The sequence below is a fragment of the Pipistrellus hanaki genome, assembly GCF_964339955.1.
Source record: "Pipistrellus hanaki genome assembly, chromosome: 7".
Classification (NCBI taxonomy): Eukaryota; Metazoa; Chordata; class Mammalia; order Chiroptera; family Vespertilionidae; genus Pipistrellus; species Pipistrellus hanaki.
The window spans coordinates 3,243,950-3,265,612 of NC_140509.1; the positions used below are offsets into that span (position 1 = coordinate 3,243,950).

The following is a 21,663-nucleotide window of genomic DNA, read 5'->3' on the forward strand; positions in this document are numbered from 1 at the left end:
CGGCCGGGGACACAGCACGCCCGGGACACCTCCTCCAGGCCTCTGCTACCCAAGGTCCTGGGTGTGCGTGAGCTCACTGGGCCCCGGGGCCGCCTCAGGGGCCCCTCTCCTGGCACCGCCCTTCAGCCTGCCCCCCAGCTGTCTGCCAGGATGCCACCCACACAGCCCTGCAGCCCTGACTCGCTGGCGGACGGGCTTCTAAGCTCACTCTGGTGGGGACCGATGACCGATGACGGGGACCGTCTGCCCAGCCTGGGCCTCCCGCAGACACGCCCTCTGCGTGACCCCTGTTCTGACCTCTCCCTCCAGGCACCTTTCTTGTCTCCTAACAAATAAGGCCCGTCCGCTCAGAGTCCCACATGTCCCCCCTTCACACGGGCACGAGCTGGGCCCGGAGACACAAACAGCTGCGGCCCTGTGCGCCCACAGCTCAGCTCCAAAGCGAAATGCACGGCCAGCGTCCGGCTTTACTGGAGCCAGAACCAGTCTCTGCGGTGCGTGCCCGAGGACGGCCCTCCTCCCAGTGCGCACCGCGGTCTTTTACGGTCCACGCGGACCCCAGGGGTCCGCCGGCCTGCCCCAGACGGTGCCCGGGGTGCCAGCCAGCCAGGGGGGCAGCGGAACTGGACGTCTGCGAGCCGCCCACCGCCCCCACCGCCGCCGCCAGCTTGGACGGCTGAGGCGACGCCGTGTTCCGCCGAGCGGCGCGGGCTGTGATGGGGCCGCCGCCAGGCGCCACGCAGGACAGCGAGTTCCTAAAGGTGCTCTAGCAGCTGGCCCGGAGCCACTCAGAAAGCAGCCAAGCACAGGCCGGCGAGAGGCCACTGAGGCGTCTGAGCTGAGGGCCAGCAAAGCTTTGTCAGGTTCCCCTGGCTGACAAGGTCCTGGGCATAGGACCCCCGCTCCTGCTCCCCCCACCCTCTCCTGCTCCCCCCACCCTGCCCTCTCCTGCTCCCCCCGCCCCATCCTCTCTTGCTCTTCCCCCCCTTCTATTCCCCCCCCTGCTCCCCCTGCCCGGCCCCTCTCCTGCTCTTCCCCCGCTCCTGCTCCCCACCCTCTCCTGCTCCCCTGCCCCCACCCTCTCCTGCTCCCCCGGCCTAGGATACCCCAGCTGAGGGGCCCTGGGGCTGACTTCAACTAAAGGCCTATGAGATCCTCACCCTTCCCATGACTTATCTGTCACCCTTTATTCCCCAACCCACCACACACACATGCTCACACTTACACACCCTCACATACTCAAATACACATTTACACTCATATACACACTCACACTTACACACACTCTCGTATACACACACACATTCACACTCATATACACACTCCCACTCTCACACACTCATATACAAACATTCACACCCTCACATACTCTCACACACATTCACACTCATATACACACACATTCACACTCATACACACACACCCTCACACACACTCACTCTCATACACACATTTACACTCATATACACACACTCACACACACATTCACACTCATACACACACACTCATACACACACACTCACTCTCATACACATTCACTCATATATACACACATCCACACTCTCATACACACATTCACACTCATACACACATTCACACTCATATACACACACTCATTCACACACACACCCTCACACACATACTCTCACACACATCACACTCATATGCACTCACTCACACACACACACACATCACACTCACATACTCTCACACACACTCACACTCATAAACACACACTCACACACACACACATCACACTCATATACTCACACACACATCACACTCATACACTCTCTCACACACACATCACACTCATACACTCCCACACGCACTCACACTCACACACTCTCACACACACACCTCGGGTGCTCCCTGATGATGGCTATGATGGCTTGTCCTTTCAGGGAGACAGGCCCATCCCACATCTCCTCCTCCCGGTCTACACGAACCTTTTCACACCTTAGTCCCTCCCGAGACCCCCCTGGGAACAGTCCCCTGACTGTCCCACCATCGGCACCTCGGGCCGCTCTGGGCAGGCTCTCTAGCCAGGCGCTGGCAGGCGGCCCTGCCCTCGGTAAAAGCCTGGCTGCTTTACTGACTGTGCGCGGCCAGTGTCTAACCTATTCTTGAAATCGACCTTCGCCCCAGGTGGGGGACTCCGCGTTGGCTGGCCTTGGAGCGTACATCCCTCTCTTCCCCCTCTTCAGGCCAAACTCAAGTACAAACTTTTCTGAGGCTGCAAGTCTGTGTCCCAGGGGCAGCTGGCGCAGCCCTGGTCCCCGGCGGCAGAACACACCCATACAGAACACCCCGACAGAACACCCCATACAGAACACCCCATACAGAACACCCCATACAGAACACCCATACAGAACACACCCATACAGAACACCCCAGACAGAACACCATAGACAGAACTCCCCATACAGAACACCCATACAGAACACACCCATACAGAACACCCATACAGAACACCCCAGACAGAACACCCCGACAGAACACCCCATACAGAACACCCCGACAGAACACCCCATACAGAACACCCCATACAGAACACCCCGACAGAACACCCCATACAGAACACCCCGACAGAACACCCCATACAGAACACCCCATACAGAACACCCCGACAGAACACCCCATACAGAACACCCCATACAGAACACCCCATACAGAACACCCCATACAGAACACCCCGACAGAACACCCCATACAGAACACCCCATACAGAACACCCCGACAGAACACCCCATACAGAACACCCCGACAGAACACCCCATACAGAACACCCCGACAGAACACCCCATACAGAACACCCCATACAGAACACCCCGACAGAACACCCCATACAGAACACCCCATACAGAACACCCCATACAGAACACCCATACAGAACACACCCATACAGAACACCCCAGACAGAACACCATAGACAGAACTCCCCATACAGAACACCCATACAGAACACACCCATACAGAACACCCATACAGAACACCCCAGACAGAACACCCCGACAGAACACCCCATACAGAACACCCCGACAGAACACCCCATACAGAACACCCCATACAGAACACCCCGACAGAACACCCCATACAGAACACCCCGACAGAACACCCCATACAGAACACCCCTTACAGAACACCCCGACAGAACACCCCGACAGAACACCCCATACAGAACACCCCATACAGAACACCCCAACAGAACACCCCATACAGAACACCCATACAGAACACACCCATACAGAACACCCATACAGAACACCCCATACAGAACACCCATACAGAACACACCCATACAGAACACCCCAGACAGAACACCATAGACAGAACTCCCCATACAGAACACCCACACAGAACACACCCATACAGAACACCCATACAGAACACCCCAGACAGAACACCCATACAGAACACCCCAGACAGAACACCCCAGACAGAACACCATAGACAGAACTCCCCATACAGAACACCCATGCAGAACACCCCATACAGAACACCCATACAGAACACACCCATACAGAACACCCATACAGAACACCCCAGACAGAACACCCAGACAGAACACCCATGCAGAACACCCCAGACAGAACACCCAGACAGAACACCCCAGACAGAACACCATAGACAGAACTCCCCATACAGAACACCCATGCAGAACACCCCATACAGAACACCCATACAGAACACCCCCATACAGAACACCCATGCAGAACACCCCATACAGAACACCCATACAGAACACACCCATACAGAACACCCATACAGAACACACCCATACAGAACACCCAGACAGAACACCCCAGACAGAACACCCAGACAGAACACCCCAGACAGAACACCCCATGCAGAACACCCAGACAGACCACCCCAGACAGACCACCCCAGACAGACCACCCCAGACAGACCACCCCAGACAGAACACCCAGACAGACCACCCCAGACAGAACACCCCAGACAGAACACCCAGACAGAACACCCCAGACAGAACACCCCAGACAGAACACCCCAGACAGAACACCCCAGACAGAACACCCCAGACAGAACACCCCAGACAGACCACCCCAGACAGAACACCCCGACAGAACAGGACTCGGGTCACCGCCGCAGTTTCCTCGCGCTTTCTCTCACATTCATAGAGGAGCCAGCGTTTTTCAAAATAGCAGCGTTCCTTAAGTTAGTGGTCCTCAGGTTTGGGGTGCGTCAGAACCACCTGGAGGGCTTGTTGCAACACAGGCTGCTGAGTCTAGATCTGGCACCACTGTCAGACCCAACGCTGGGCCCGTCTAACCGGCTCCCAGGCCGTGCGGACCTGCAGCTGCAGGGGGCGCGCTTTGAGAACCGCTAAGTCAGCAGAACATGCCTGCACAGGAGGACTGCTCCTCTCTGGTGCTCTGAAAAGCATCCAATTTGGCCAGGATTGCAGCGTCTGAGCTCCGAGAGAGAAGTGTCTCTGAGAAGGCAGAGACAGGCAGGCCTCTAGGAAGAGGGCAGCGGCCAGAACATATCCTGTGCCAACGGCAACGGACCGAGTGCTGGCCAAGGCAGGAGGCGCGATGCCAGGGGCCAGCCTCGGGGTGCAGAAAGCGGGTGTGAGGGCCAGCAGCACAGGCTCTGGGGAGCCCAATAGGAGCCCTCGGGGACCAGGTTTACAGGCACGTTCTCTCTGAGCCCGGATGTGACAGAGGACCATACCCAGAGTAGGGCCACGAGCTGGCAGCACGGCCCCTCCGGGCACAGCCACTCAGCGCCACCCAGCCCCGCGGGGAGGGAGGACCCAAGGGCTCCGCTGGGAGGCCCCTCCTCCGGAGAACACCCCGGGGTGGCTGTATCTGCCGAGATCGGGGGACTGTGCTGCCCTGCACGCTCCCTCCACCTCAAGTGCTTATTTTAATTCCACTTTCCCTCAAGTCTCTTTGGAAAGTTCCTTCTAAAAGTCCCACCCTCTCAAGATGAGAACTATGTAAATAATACACACAGAGAAGAGAGGGGGAGAAACACTTAAAAATGTTAACAGTGTTGTTTTAGTGTGAAGCAGCCAGGAATTATTTGTGTTTTTTTCCAGTTGCCAAATTCTTGTCTTGTGATTAAATTATTTTTATACCAAGTAAAAAATTGCCTAAAACAGGAGAAAAAAAAAAAAACCCAAGCTATCCTGATTATACAGCAAAGGGTTTCTCAGGGCGTGAGGGGACAGAACACGGGGGTGGGTGGGGGGGGGCGGCACTGGCCTGGTGGTAAGAAGAACCAGGCCAGTTGGGGTGGGATGACAGCGGCTGCCCCTCTGTCCAGAACCTTCCTCGGTTCCGGCCCTGGGGGTTATTTTCGCTCCCAGAGTCCTGGCTGGGCAGGGGTGAGGGGACATGGCCTCCCACCACGGCATTGTGGGATGGGCAGGAGAACGTGAGCTGGACAGTAGGAATGTCAGAGGATTTGGGGCTGGGAGGCCAAACACATCATAGAGGGCATGAGGGCATGGAGGGCGGTGCCTGATAGACTAAGGCCAGAAGGCGTTGTCCTCAGGGTGCCCCCAAATACTTCACCAGCGAGCTGGAAGGAGACAGAAGGGATGCTTTGCAAGGCACTCAGGCGGGAACCACTTCATAGACTCAAAGTCATGCAACTGCCTGGGCAGCTTGGCCCAAACCGAAAAAGATAACATTGTTGAGCCAACTGCCAAGCCCTATGTTTAGGCTAAAAAAGTGTATGTAGTTCAATGCTGTTTTTCCCCCCTTTCTTCTTCTTTTCTCCTTACTTATCTACTAGAGGCCTGGTGCACGAGATTCCTGCACTGGGGAGGGGGTCCTTTAGCCCCGGCCTGCACCCTCTGTAGTCTGGGAGCCCTGGGGCAGGGGGGTGTCCAACTGATGGCTGAAAAGCTGCTCCCACCACCACTGCTGTGCACTGACCACCAGGGGGCAGCTCCTTTGTTGAATGTCTGTCCCCTGGTGGTCAGTGTGTATCATAGTGACCGGTCATTCCCCTTTTGGTCAATTTGCATATTAGTCTTTTATTATATAGGATGTTTTCTAAAGTTCCTACACTAAGTCTACATATGTTTTATAACAAAAAGCTACTTTAAAAAAAATATGATCAAAACAGCTGACAGTTTGTGTGAGCACAGTTAGCACAGGTCAACTCTGAGAAAATTACTGGGTCTCAGAGCTAGCCAGTGAGCGCCTGCGCCCTTCTCTGCACTCATGTTCCAGAATCAAGTGCACAGGCCAGAGGCACTAAAGAGGGAACTCCGGGGTGGAGAATTCAAGCCAGAGTCCTGGGAACCAGTGGGATCTGCCCGTGAGAATGAAGGGGACATAATGCCCGAGCCTCCAGCTCCCCGAAAACCGCAGTGGGGCAGGTCCCTGCCTGCTGTGAAGGCCACTGGGGGGAGTGGATTTGGACTCAGCAACAGCAGGGAGACTGCCTAACAGTGTGGCCCACGGAGCACTGGGCAGCCTCAGAGAACTGAGTCCCGTCGCCAGAGGGGTCCCAGCAGCAGGTCAGCGCTGGCGGAGGGGCTGGGAGGCTTCCGCGCCCCCTGGGGGGCAGGGCCAGACTTCACAGCAGCTTCAGGGGCCCAGCCGTCTGCTCTCAGCCACTGATGACCTGGAAGGCCCCGCCCGGTGAGCCCCTCCCCGGGCCTCTCTCAGCCCTCCTGGCGTGCTCACCGTGGGGATGAACTGAATCTCATAGGCATCCACGGGGCCCGGAGCCCGGGTCCACTCGGTCCGCACCGTCGTCTCCTCCAGGAGATGCATCCTCATGCCCTCAATGGCTGGCACCTCTGCCCACGAGAATGGGACGTAGAAGCTGGTTAGCCACCGTCACCTGCTCAGGGCTGCACTAGAGATCAGCCCTAGTTCACACTCCCCGGGGTCAGAGCAGGCCCTGGCACAGCATCTCCCCACTAGTAAAAGCAGCCCAGGAGGCCCGGCCTGCTCCTCAGGTATCTGGACGCAGGTCCTGCTGCCGGCACGCTCCCTGGCTCCCGCACACAGGACCTTCCTCCACTCCTCCCCCAGCCCCCGGGGCTCCTAGGCCCGGGCCGCCTTCCCGCGGGCCCAGGTCCCCGTCCCCAAGGAGCAGATGGGAGAGGCCGCTCACCTTCCCCGCAGTCCTCCCCTGCAAAGCCCTCCTGGCAGACGCAACTGCCCTCACGACACTCGCCACGGCCCCGGCAGTCCCCGGGGCACGTCTGGATGGCGCAGTCGGGGCCTCGGAAGCCTTCCACGCACACACACTGGCCGGCGCGGCACAGCTCCCGGGGCCCGCAGCCCCCGGGGCAGGCCCCGGCCGGGGGCTCCTCCTGCCCGCAGTCCGCGCCGCTGTAGCCCGCGTGGCACACGCACGCGCCCTGCACGCAGCGCCCGCGCCCCCGGCAGTCGTCCGGGCAGAGGCGGGTGGCGCAGGAGGGGCCGGTGTAGCCGGAGTCGCACACGCAGCGCCCGTCCTCGCAGCGGCCCCGCCCGTGGCAGTCGGAGGGGCAGGTCCGGAGGCCGCAGTCCTCGCCCGCGAAGCCCTCCCGGCAGGCGCACACGCCGTCCCGGCACACGCCGCGCTGGCTGCAGTCCTGCGGGCACCTCCGCGCGCCGCAGTCCTCGCCCGCGAAGCCGTCGTCGCACACGCAGCGCCCGTCTAGGCACTGCCCGCGGCCTCGGCACCCGCCGGGGCAGCTCCGCGCGCCGCAGTCCTCGCCCTCGAAGCCCACGTCGCACAAGCACACGCCGTCCTCGCAGCGGCCGCGGCCCCGGCAGTCCCCGGGGCACCGGCGGCTCCCGCAGTCCTCGCCCGTGAAGCCCGGGTCGCACACGCAGCGGCCGTCCGCGCAGCGCCCTCGCCCGCGGCAGTCGCCGGGGCAGGCGCGGGCGCCGCAGTCGCGGCCGGTGTAGCCGGGCCAGCACACGCAGCGGCCGCTCTCGCAGCGGCCCCGGCCGCCGCAGTTCCCCGGGCAGCTCCGCGCGCCGCAGTCCTCGCCGCTGAAGCCCGCGCTGCACACGCACACGCCGTCCTCGCAGCGGCCGCGGCCCCGGCAGTCCCGCGGGCAGGCGCGCGCGCCGCAGTCGGGGCCGGTGTAGCCGGGCCAGCACACGCAGCGGCCGTCCTCGCAGCGGCCCCGCTGGCTGCAGTCGCCCGGGCAGCTGCGCACGCCGCAGTCGTCGCCGCTGTAGCCCGCGTCGCAGATGCACTCGCCGTCCTCGCAGCGCCCGCGGCCCCGGCAGTCGCGCGGGCACGTCCGCGCGCCGCAGTCCTCGCCCGCGTAGCCGGGCCAGCACACGCAGCGGCCGTCCACGCAGCGCCCGCCGTCGCCGCAGTCCCGGGGGCAGGTCCGCGAGCCGCAGTCCTCGCCGGTGTAGCCGGGGTCACAGACGCAGCGGCCGTCCTCGCAGCGCCCCCTCTGGCTGCAGCCCCGGGGGCAGCTCCGGGCCGCGCAGTCCTCGCCCGTGTAGCCGGGGTGGCACACGCAGCGCCCGTTTTCGCAGCGCCCCCTCTGGCTGCAGCCTCGCGGGCAGGAGCGCTGGCTGCAGTCGGCGCCAGAGAAGCCCGGCCGGCACACGCACACGCCCCGCACGCAGCGCCCGTGGCCCTGGCAGTCCCCGGGGCAGGAGGGCCAGCCACAGCTGGGGCCCGTGTAGCCGGAGAAGCACACGCAGCGCCCGCGGACACAGCGCCCCTGGTCGTTGCAGTCATCCGGGCAGGACCCGGAAGCGGAGGGTGGGGAGGAAGGGGACACTTGGGAGTCCGTAGGGTCGGAGCAGGTGGGCCCACCCCAGCCAGGCTCGCAGGAGCAGGCGCAGCGGGTCAAGTCAAACACGCCGTGGCGGCTGCAGAGGCTTCGAACATCCGTCTGGCCTGGAGTAAGAGCGAGAGGAAGGCCTCAGTCTCTCTGGGCAAGAGGCTCAGCCCTACCGTGCCCCCGCCCGCGCCCCCAGCCTTCTCCTCCAGCAGGGCCATAGCTTCCAGCTGCTCCTCCTCAATATGTGGGGTGGGAGCTGACAGATAGCCAGGTGGCCCCCTCTCCAAGCTGTGCCCTGGGCCACACTCCCCACCCCACGTGGCGAGGAAGAGGTGCCTATTTCTAATTCACACCCAGGCCTTTCATAGGCTGGCGACACCTACCCCCTTCTCCCCCTGCGGTCACCCGCTCACCTGTGCCAGCCTGAGCAGCAGCAGGGCAGCACCCCCCAGTGCACTGCTCCTTGAGCCCCTTCACCAACTCCTCCAGGATCTCTAGCCGGACCCTCAAGGCCTGCACCTCTGAAGCAGGGACTGGGGGCTCAGAGCCTGGGGGACAGCCACAGGCAGCTGAAGGGGGCAGGTTAATGCGGTGGGTGAACACCACCTGCTTTTCCCCTCCTTCTACCGTGTGCTCATAAAGCTGAGAAGAGGGGTTCCCCGCTCTTGGCTCCGCTGTGCGGCCCCCTGGCCGAGGAGGGGGCCGTGGGGCTGGGAGGGTCATGTTGGAGGGGGGAGAGAAAGGGCCTGCTCGGACTGCACCCCACAGCAGCAGGAGGGCCAGGCTGGAGGCGAGGGAACTTGAGGCCGGCATCATTCAGGAGGCTGCAGGGAGAGAGGGCAAGCGTGAGAGCAGTTTCAGAGACAAGATGCCCCCCAACACACACATCAGCCCAGTGCCTCCACCCACCACTCCTCCACCCAACTCACACGTACTAACAATCCGCCTCTAACCAGCCCTAAGGAATGCCCTCCTTGCAGATTGGTTTGGTCTCTAAGTCGCTTTCTGATGTCATTTGGTTACCCTGCTCCCCATCGCTTTTCACTGCTACACCCACACTATCCTCCGTTTGTTCCACAGACACCACAAGCCTGCATTAGCCTGAGGGACTTGGCCCTGTCTGTTTCCTGTCGGATGCTCTTCGCTCAGCTCTTAAAGATGAGCTCTTGCTTGTTCAGATCATAACTCCTGTGTCATTGACACCCAGAGGCCTTCCTTGCTGCCCAGTTGGAGCAGCCTTCCATTACTGTCCCCCACAATATCCACTTGTACTCTTCGTGGTGTTCACTGCTGCCTGGACCATCTGTTGAGCTCCAGTGTGGGAGCTCCGTGAGAATTGCACGGCTGTATGCACGCTGTATGCATGCTGTATGCATGGCCATATGCCTGTGCCTGGCACACAGGAGCTGTCCAAACCATTTATGTTGAATGGATTAGTAGATGAGCATCTAAGGCCAATCCTCCCACTAGCACCTGGATCCCAGTTCCTCTTATCTTCTCAGGAAATTTCAGGTGTGGATCGTACTCTCTCTTTTTTATTCAACTTCTCACTCTCAACTAGATCCTTCCATTGGATTTTACATGAGCTCAAATATATCCTGTTTTTTTAAATATATATTTTATTGATTTCTTATAGAGAGGAAGGGAGAGGGATAGAGAATTAGAAACATTGATGAGAGAGAAACATGGACCAGCTGCCTCCTGCACACCCCCACTGGGAATGTGCCCGCACCTAAGGTACATGCCCTTGTCTGGAATCAAACCCGGGACCCCTCAGTCCACAGGCTGATGCTCTATCCACTGAGCCAAACCAGTTTCGGCTATATCCTGCTTTTTAAAGAGCCCTTTCCCTCAGGATTTATATTATCAAATATCAAAATCTCTTACAAAGATGCAAGGATAGACAGAACAGAATAGGGTCCAGAAACAGACCCTATATGGTCACCTGATTAATGGCAAAGGTGTTACTAAAATTAAGAGGGGATAAATGGTCTTTTTGATAAATTGTGCTTGGCCAACTGAAATTCCATATGGAAAACACACCTATCTCTACCTTTTGCCCACATATAAAAGTTAATTTGAAATGAATCTAATGGACCTAATAGTTAAAGGTAAAGCAATAACTTTCAGAACAGTATTTTACAGAAGGAAATATAGGAGAAAATCTTTATGACCTTGGAGTAAGCAAAGATTTCTTAAAAGCTAACAACACAATATTTAACCATAAAATATATCACACACACACACACACACACACACACAAAAAAAAAAAAAAAAAAAAACTTAACCAGAGGATTAAAAATGGTGGCAGAGTAAGTGGACACTGCATGGCATGCTCTCAGGACCAAAATGGAATTACAGAAAAACTTCCTGAATAATTAATTGGAGACTCACTGGAGAGAACCCTGGTATCTGAGGACGGAAAGTGGAGATCTCATAGAGACTAGGAGGAGGGGCAGAGACAAGAAAGGGCTGGCTGGGCTCCCACAGACAGCAACTGAAGTTCCAGAGAGATATCTCAGCTGTGGGGGTGCCACTGAGAACTCTGGAGTCTAATCCCAAGGGTACCCTCATAACATTTGGCTGGAAAAAGCACCAGGGATGCTGTATGCCAGGGAGAGACAGCTGGAAATTCAGGCACACTCTTAAAGGACTAATGCACAAAATTCCCTGTGGAGCCATCCACATTGTGTCCAGCTGGAGCTGTGCGAGCAGAAGCCAGGATTGGGGGCTCTGGGGTTAGAGCCTAGAAGGCAGACACCTGGTTTCCTGTGCTGAGTCATTCCCTCCTGCTGCAGAGGTCATCTTTTCCATGCAGACATTTGCTATACAGGTGGCCTTATCTGTGGGAAAGACAGTTGACCCACCCTATTGGAAAACACCTTGCCTCATGGTACAGAGTTTCTAGATGGCCATTAAGAGACTGAGAACAACAATGAACATCCAGGCAGAAGCAATTGCCCCACCTTGTTGGAAAAAACTCTTGCCACATCTGTGGACAATTGTCTGAGGGCAATTCAAAATGGAATTCTATTAGTCTGTAGACAGAGGCAGTTTCTGGAGAGTTTGAGTCTTTGCCTGATCTAATTAGTCAGAAACAGTGTTTGACCCTGTCTTGCACTACAGCTTGAAAGGTGTAGAGATCTACCTAATGCAGAATAAAACACCAAAACAGGCAGCCAAAATGAGACACAAAGAAACAACCCAAAATTAAAGAACAAGAGAATTCTCTGAAAGAAGAGACGAGAATGGGGATAAGAAATTTATTTGATATAGAGTTCAGAATAATGATGGTAAAGATACTCAAAAGCATGAGAAAAGATATAGTAACAATGAGAACACGAAGAATGACATAGCACAAATAAAGAGAACATCGGAAGGAATACACAGCAGATTAGGGGAGGCTAAGGATCAAATCAGTGAATTAGAAGACAGGGTTGAAAAAGTCACTCAATCATAGAATAGTTTAAGGAGTCACATGGTTTTAATTGACATTTATAGAACAATTCACTCCCAAAGCTGCAAAATATACATTCTTCTCAAGTGCATATGTGTCAGTCACGAAAATAGATCACATGTTATAATACAAAACAAGTCTCTACAAGTTCAAGAAGATTGAAATCATACCAAGCATCTTCTCAGATCACAGTGGAATGAAATTAAAAATTAACTACAGTAAAAGCAACCCAAAACTCTCAAATACATGGAAGCTAAATAGCATGTTATTAAACAATGAATGGGTTACCAATAAGATTAAGAAAGAAATAAAAAACTTACTGGAAACAAATGAAAATGAACACAGAACACCAGAAATCTCTGGGACACAGTAAACACAGTCCTGAGAGGGAAGTTCATAGCACTACAGGTCTACCTCAAAAAATAAGAAAAATCAGAGGAGAAACCAAGATGTCAGCATAGATTAACACCTGAAATTGCTGCCTCACACAACCACTTCAAAACTACAACTAAAAGACAAAACAAACATCATCCAGAACCATAGGAAGACTGGCTGAGTGGAAATTCCACAACTAGAAGGAAAGAGAAAAGCATACTGAGACTCAGAGGAGGTGCAGAAGTAAAGTGCAGAGGTGCAGAGCTGCACGTGTGGAAAGGGCTGGCAACTGAGGACGTGATTGTCTTTTTCAATTGAGAGGGAGACAAAAGCTCCTGACTGCTCTGAACTCCAGTTCCGGGTGAGACTCTGGGGACCAAGACTCATAGAGGAAGAAACTTGACTATGAGGCTTCTGGCAGAACTCGAGGGTGGCTTTCTCTTAGAGGTGCTTGCAGTGATTACCAAAGGACACTGAGACCTTGCGGGCCTCTTAGGGCAGGACTGAGGATCAGCCATAGCTGTTTGCTCCACCCTGTTGATTCCCTGAGACCCCACCCCACCCAATCTGTGTGCAGAAGCTTTTGCATATAAATGGCCTGGCACTTTGGAATCTAAAATTACCTAACAAACTGCATCTGGGTCAGAGTGCCAGAAGTTCCAAAAGAAGGCTTAAGGCTCCACAGCAGCTTGCATTGTTTCACAACTGGGTCTCATCTGGGCACTTCCAAACCCCAAACAGAAGAGAAACCTCTGATCTATCTGTAGCTCCTATTGGGTGGCCTCAAGCAGAGGCTAAATTTGCACCTCCTTGAAGACCCAAGAGCTAGTGTACCCAGGGGTCAGAGTGGAACCATCCAGATTACAACTCCTCAGATCCATAGGGACACACTCAGGGGACAGGCTCAGTGAGCACCAAAGCCCCATTGAAGCAAGTCTTGCCTCATAAGGGTGTCTCTAGCACAGAAGTTCTCCCATCGTAGACATAGCTGATCCTCACAGCCAATTCCTGGAGGTCAGTTCCTCCCAGTGATACCAACAACAATCAAGGCTTAACTAGAACAAGACTGTGCACACAGCCCACAAAGAGGTGCACTGAGTGTCCACCTCATGAATTGGGGAGGCTGAGCCACTGCGCCCTATAGCACACAAGCCACTCTATCAACTCAGAGAAGCAATCAAAATGTGGAGGGGGAAAAAACAAACAGGTCACAAATGACAGAAATGGAGGAAAGCAAACTACTGATATAGAGTTCAAAACCATGGTTATAAGGTTTTTCAAGAATCTTCTAGAAACTGCAGATACATTTGGTGAGATCCTCGAGGATATGAAAAAGGACCAACTAGAAATTAAGTATACACTGACTGAAATAAAGAATAATATACAGAAATCCAACAGCAGACTAGAGGATTGCAAGAACCAAGTCAAAAATTTGAAATATGAAGAAGCAAAAAACACCCAACTGAAGAAGAAAAAATAATCCAAAGCCAGAACCTGTTTGGCTCAGTGGATAGAGCGTCGGCCTGCGGACTGAAAGGTCCTGGGTTCGATTCCGGTTGAGGGCATGTACCTGGGTTGTGGGCACATCCCCGGTAGGTGGTGTGCAAGAGGCAGCTGATCGATGATTCTCTCTCATCGATGTTTCTAACTCTCTATCCCTCTCCTTTCCTCTCTGTAAAAAATCAATAAAATATATTTTTAAATTAAAAAAACAGAATCCAAAAATATGAAGATAATGTAAGGAGCCTCTGGGACAACTTCAAGAGTACCAACATCCGAATTATGGGGGTTCCAGAAGAAGAGAGAGAGGAAGATACTGAAAACCTATTTGAAGAAATAATGACTGAAAACTTCCCCCACCTGGTGAAAGAAATAGACTTACAAGTCCAGGAAGTGCACAGAATCCCAAACAAAAGGAATCCAAAGAGGACCACACCAAGACACATCATAATTAAAATGCCAAGAGCAAAAAAAAAAAAAACACAAAAAAAAAGCCAAACAGAGAATATTAAAAGCAGCGAGAGAAAAACAGTTAGTTACCTACAAGGGAGCACCCATAGGATTGTCAACTGATTTCTCAACAGAAACTAAGCAGGCCAGAAGGGAGTGACAAGAAATACTCAAAGTGATGAATAGCAGGAACCTATAACCAAGATTACTCTACCCAGCAAAGCTATCATTCAGAATTGAAGGTCAGATAAAGAGCTTCACAGATAAGAAAAAGTTAAAGAGTTCATCACCACCAAACCAGTATTATATGAAATGCTGAAAGGTATTCTTTAAGAAGAGGAAGAAGAAGAAAAAGGTAAAGATAAAAATTATGAACAACAAATACATATCTATCAACAGGTGAATCTAAAAATCAAGTGAATAAAAAATCTGACGAACAGAAATAAGTGGTGAATATAATAGAATCAGGGGCATAGAAAGGTAGTGGACTGACAATTCTCAGGGGGAAAAGGGTGTGGGGGTGCAGAAAGAGACTGGACAAAAACAAACAGGTCACAAATGACAGAAAATTGTACACCTATGGACTTCTGATCCTCATAGCCAATTGGCTTGGAATCAACACTTCCCAGTGATACCAACAACAAGCAAGGCTTAACAACAAGACTGCACACACAGCCCACAAAGGGCTACACCAAGACTGTCCACCTTAGGTAACTGGGAGGCTGACTCACTGAACCATATAGGACACCTTAGCACAAAAAGCCACCCTACCAACTCAGGGAAGCTGTGAAAATGCTGAGACAAGGAAATAGATCACAAACAAAAGAAATGGAGGAAAAAAAGAGACTGGATATAGAGTTCAAAACCACACTTATAAGGTTTTTCAAGAATTTTCTAGAAAGGGTCAATAAGACCTAAGAGGAGATGAAAAGGGATCAACAAGAACTAATAAGGGATCAACAAGAAATAATAAGGGATCAACAAGAAATAAAGAATATATTGTTTGAAATAAAAAATATTATACAGAGTCCTAAAAACAGAATGGAAGATTGCAAGAATAAAGTCAAAGATTTGGAATATAAAGAGCCAGAAGACACTCCTCCGCAGAAGCAAGAAGGCAAGAGAATCCAGAAAGTTGAAAATAATGTAAGAAACCTCTGACCTCTGGGACAACTTCAAGCGAACCAACATCAGAATCCCAAACAAAAGGAATCGAAAACATACTGAAAGAAATAGTGACAGAAAACTTCCCCCACCTGGTGAAAGAATTAGTCTTACAAGTTCAGGAAGCACACAGAACTCCAAACAAAAGGAATCCAAAGAAGACCACACCAAGACACATCATAATTAAAATTCCAAGAGCAAAAGACAAAGAGAGAATATTAAAAGCAGCAAGAGCAAAGCAGGTATTGGGTCGGCAACTAAGTAATTGCGGGTTTCACACATATATGGCTTCAGTTGAATTTTTAGGTTTGCAGACGTAGTACAAATGTAAAACACATTTTGTATTTGATAGTTGGCTATTCAGCTGTTAATCAGTAAAAAAAGTTTTTTGATCTGTTTTGTAGTTTTTGTTTGGCGTTCGTTGAAAAATGGAAAATCAAAAGGAACATTTTCGTCATATTTTGCTTTTTTATTTCCGCAAGGGAAAAACGCATCACAAGCTCATAAAAAGTTATGTGCTGTTTATGGTGACGAAGCCTTAAAAGAACGGCAGTGTCAAAATTGGTTTGCCAAATTTCGTTCTGGTGATTTTTCACTCAAAGATGAAAGACGCTCTGGTCGTCCAGTTGAAGTTGATGACGCCCTAATCAAAGCAATAATCAATTCGGACTGTCACAGTACAACACGTGAGATTGCAGAGAAGCTTCATGTATCACATACATGCATTGAAAATGACTTAAAACAACTTGGCTATGTTCAAAAACTCAATACATGGGTTCCTCACGAACTGAAAGAATCACAGTTAACGCAACGCATTAGCAGCTGCGATTTGCTAAAGAAACGTAATGAAAATGATCCATTTTTAAAACGACTGATAACTGGCGATGAAAAATGGGTTGTTTACAACAATATCAAGCGGAAAAGATCGTGGAGCAGGCCAGGTGAACCAACTCAAACAACATCAAAAGCTGATATTCATCAAAAGAAGGTTTTGTTATCAGTTTGGTGGGATTACAAAGGAATTGTCTACTTTGAACTCTTACCACCCAACCGAACGATCAATTCTGATGTCTACATTGAACAACTAACAAAATTAAACAATGCAGTTGAAGAAAAGTGGCCCGAATTGACAAATCGAAAAGGTGTTGTATTCCATCATGACAATGCAAGGCCACACACATCTTTGGTCACTCGGCAAAAATTAATGGAGCTTGGTTGGGATGTTTTGCCACATCCACCATATAGTCCTGACCTTGCACCATCTGATTACTTTTTGTTTCGATCTTTACAAAACTCCTTGAATGGTAAAAATTTCAATAATGATGATGATGTCAAATCGTACCTGATTCAGTTTTTTGCTAATAAAAAACAGAAGTTTTTTGAACGTGGGATTATGATGCTGCCTGAAAGATGGCAAAAGGTCATTGATCAAAATGGGCAATGCATTAAAGAATAAAGTTATTTAGTTCCATGAAAAAATTGTCTTTGATTTTCTTTAAAAAATCCGCAATTACTTAGCTGCCGACCCAATAGTTACCTATAAAGGAGCACCCATACGATTGTCAGCTGATTCCTCAACAAAAACCATGCAGGCCAGACGGGAATGGCAAGAAATATTCAAGGTGATGAATAGCAAGAACCTACAGCCAAAAATACTCTACCCAGCGAAGCTATCACTCAGAATCGAAGGCCAGATAAAGAGCTTCACTAATAACAAAAAGCTAAAGGAGCCGAAGCCAGTTTGGCTCAGTGGTAGAGCGTCGGTCTGTGGACTGAAGGGTCCCAGATTTGATTCCGGTCAAGGGCATGTACATTGTTTGCAGGCACATCCCCGGTGGGGGGTGTGCAAGAGGCAGCTGGTCGATGTTTCTCTCTCATCGACGTTTCTAGCTCTCTCTCTCTCTCCCTTCCTCCTCTCTGTGAAATATCAATAAAATATATTTAAAAAAAAAAAAAAAGCTAAAGGAGTTCATCACCACCCAACCAGAATTATATGAATTGCTGAAGGGGGTTCTTTCGGAAGAGAAAGTAAATAAAGATAAAAACTATGAACAACAAATACGTAACTATCAACAAGTGAATCTAAAAACCAAGGGAATTTTAAAAATCTGACGAACAATATTAACTGGTGAATATAATAGAATCAGAGGTATGGAAGGGGAGTGAAGTGACGAATCTCAGGGAAAAGGGGAGAGTGGGGTGTGGGAAGAGACTGAACATAAATTGTGCACCTATGGATGAGGACAATGGGGGGTGGGGAAAGGGCAGAGGTTGGGGTGGGAACCTGGTGGAGGGGAGCAATGGAGGGGGGGCAGAAATGAGGAACATTTGTAATAATATGAACAATAAAGATTTATTTTTAAAAAATTGTATGTCTAGGGATGAGGACAGTGTGTGTGTGGGAAAGGGCAGAGGGTGGAGTGGAAACTGGGTGAAGGGGAGCTATTGGGGGGGAGGAATCACTGTAATAATCTTAACAATAAAGTTTTATTTTAAAAATAAGAAAAATCAACAATAAACTATTTAACACTATACCTTAAAGAACTAGAAAGAGAACAACATGAAAAGCACATAGTAAATAGAAGGAAGGAAATAATAAAGATCAGAGCAGAAATAAATGACATAGTGACTAAAAAAAAATAATGAATTTTAAGAAATTAATGAAACCAAGAGCTGGTTTTCTTGAAAGGAGGAACAATATTAATAAACCATTATCCAGACTCATCAAGAAACAAACACAGAGAAGCCAAATAAATAAAATAAGGAACGAAAGTGGAGAAGTTACCATGGACACCACAGAAATACAAAGGATTGTAAAGAAATTCTATGAACAACTATATGCCAACAACCTGGACAATGTGGATGAAATCTCCCAACAAACAAAAGCCCAGGTCTGGGCAGCTTCATAGGGGAGTTTTACCAAACATTCAGAGGAGAACTAACACCTATACTCCTAACTATTCCAAAAAGTCCAAGAGGAAGGAACACTTCCAAGCTCTTTTTATGAGGCCAGCATTATCCTAATTCCAAAACTAGATAAAGACATTACAAAGACAGAGAATTACAGGCCAATATCCCTGATGAACACAGATGCTAAAATCCTCAACAAAATATTAACAAATCACATCCAGCAATATTTATGACAAACCTACAGCAAACATCATACTCAATGGGCAAAAACTAAAACCATTTCCTCTAGAAACAGAAACAAGACAGGGATGTCAGTTTTCACCACTCATATTCAACATGGTACTAGAAGTCCTAGCCACAGCGATCAGACAAGAAGAAATAAAAGGCACCAAATTGGAAAAGAAGAAGTAAAACTGTCACTATTCGCAGATGACATGATATTATACATAGAAAACCCTAAAGACTCCACCAAAAAACTACTAGCTTTAATCAATGAAACTGGCAATGTAGCAGGATACAAAATCAACACCCAAAAATCAATGGCTTTTTTAATACACCAATAATGAATTCTCAGAAAGAAAAACTACACAAACAATCCCATTTACCAATGCAACAAAAAATTAATATACTTAGGAATACACTTAACCAAGGTGGCAAAAGACTTGTACTCAGAAAACTATAAGACATTGAAAAAAAGAGATAGAAGATATAAACAAGTGAAAGAACATACCATGTTCATGGATTGATAGAATCAACATCATTAAAATGTCCATACTACCCAAGGCAATTGACAAATTCAATGCAATCCCTAGGACTAGAAGTCCTAGCCACAGCGATCGGACAAGAAGAAATAAAAGGCATCCAAATTGGAAAAGAAGAAGTAAAACTGTCACTATTCGCAGATGACATGATATTATACATAGAAAACCAATAGCATAATTCACAGGTCTAAAAGAAATATTCCAAAAATTTATATGGAATCAAAAAGGACCCCGAATAGCTGCAACAATCTTGAGAAAGAAAAATAAAGTTGGAGGAATCATAATACCAGATTTCAAGTTAAACTACAAAGCCACTGTAATTAAAACAGCCTATTACTGGCACAAAAACGGGCATATAGACAATGGAACACAACAGAGACCCCAGAAATTGACCCAAGCCATTATGCTCAATTAATATTTGACAAAGGAGACAAGAGCATACAATGGAGTTCAGACAGTTTTTTCAACGAATGGTATTGGGGATATTGGACAGAGACATGCAAAAAAATGAAACTAGACCACCAACTTGCAGCAATCACAAGAATAAATGCAAAATGGATAAAAGACTGAAACGTACATCGTGAAACCCTAGAAACCCTAGAAGAAACCACTACCCCCCCCCATTGTATGTGATATGTCAGAAAAAACTAGAGGAGGGGTTAAAGTCTAAACTAAAACACTTCCACACTAAGACAACAAATAGAGGGCCAGCAACCCAGTTTTTTTTTAATTGGCAAGGAACTTAAACAGTTATTCCAGATAGGAATACAGCACATCCACATGACTAACGGACGTGAGTAGGTGTATAACTTCACTAATATTCAGGGAAATGCACATTAAAACCACAACGAGACGCCATCAAGTATCCACCAGAATGGCTGCCATGAAAGGAGCTGCCACTGCTCAACACTGGCAAGCGTGTGAAGCAATGGGAACGCCCATCTGCTGAAGAAAAGGAGCGGGAATTAGAGCAACCGCTTTAGGAAAACTGGCAGTATGAGCACTCGGCCTGCAGCCTAGCAATTCTACGTCTTGGTAAATATCCCAAAGAAATGACTGCACATCTCCTCCAAAATCATGTACAAGAATGCTCCTGATGTCGAAACCGGTTTGGCTCAGTGGATAGAGCGTCAGCCTGTGGACTGAAAGGTCCCAGGTTCGATTACAGTCAGGGCACATGCCTGGGTTGCAGGCTCGATTCCCAGTAGGGGGGATGCAGGAGGCAGCCGATCAATGATTCTCTCTCATCATTGATGTTTCTAGCTCTCCCTCTCCCTTCCTCCCTGAAATCAATTAAAACACACACACACACACACACACACACACACACACACAGAATGCTCATGAGATTCATTCATATTAGCCCAAACTGGAAACAACTCGAGTGCCCATTAATAGTAGAATGGAGAAATAAGTGGGGCACTGTAACACAATGAGATATTATTATAGGGCAATGAAAAACACCCTCGTTACATGGGCCAACATGAACAAATTTCACAGACATGCTAGTAATGCTGAGCAAAAGAAACCACACACACACACACACACACACACACCATTTTAAATGATGCTATATATGAGGTTCTTAGAGCACCAGCCCCTGCACTGAAAGGTCCCAGGTTTGATTCCAGTCAGGGCCAGGTACTTAGGTTGCATGCTCAATTCTGGCCCTGGTGGAGGGGTGTGCAGGAGACAAACATCTTCACTTCGATGTTTCTCTCTCGTCTGTCCCGGTCCCCTGCACTCTCTCTGAAGAGCAATGGAGAATACCCTCCAGTGAGGATCAGAGGACAGGGTTACCTTCAGGGACAGTATTGCCTGGGAGGAGCCACCAGGGGAACGAGGGGGCAGTTCTGAAAAAGCTTTGCACCTTGATCCGGACGGGGGTTAAACAGAGATACACATGTCCAGAAATTAATCGAGCGACATGCTTACAGTGTGTGCATGTCCCTGCGTGAAAGTTAAACCATAAACTAAAAACACCTTCCCCAATCTCATCCTCCCTCCAGCCACCTCCATCTCTAACCCCTACTTCCTGCCACAGCTGTCAGAGTTAACTGCACTGCTGTGTCCCTGTGTCCGAGCATGCCCCCTCCACTCTCACCCGGCTGCTCCAGCACAGCCTGCCCCCCCCCCCCTTCCCCAGCCTCCCAATGATCTCAGTGTCACAAAATCTGGAGACTTCATCTTCATCTTACTTGATCTCTCTCAAAATCACTAAACACTATTGATCACATCTTCCACTTGAAAGCCGCCTAGATCTGTGCTGTCCACATGGTAGCCAGGAGGGATGTGTGGCTTGAACACCT

General features: G+C 50.2%; 1 protein-coding gene and 1 long non-coding RNA gene across 3 annotated transcripts in view; both read right to left on the reverse strand.

Annotated features, from left to right (window-relative positions):
• LOC311626233 overlaps positions 1-21,663 on the reverse strand; it is a 1,185,289-nt gene that overhangs the window by 558,383 nt on the left and 605,243 nt on the right. The window lies entirely within an intron of this gene.
• The window catches only part of TNXB (tenascin XB), a 65,994-nt gene that overhangs the window by 39,245 nt on the left and 5,086 nt on the right, over positions 1-21,663 (reverse strand). For both annotated transcript variants that reach the window (XM_084890991.1, XM_084890990.1), the window contains exons 2-4: positions 9,151-9,561; positions 7,108-8,853; positions 6,672-6,787 (exon numbers count right to left, since the gene is read on the reverse strand). In XM_084890991.1, coding sequence (XP_084747117.1) covers positions 6,672-6,787; positions 7,108-8,853; positions 9,151-9,553 — 2,265 coding nt within the window. In that variant the 5' untranslated portion in view covers positions 9,554-9,561. The remainder of the gene's footprint in view (positions 1-6,671; positions 6,788-7,107; positions 8,854-9,150; positions 9,562-21,663) is intronic.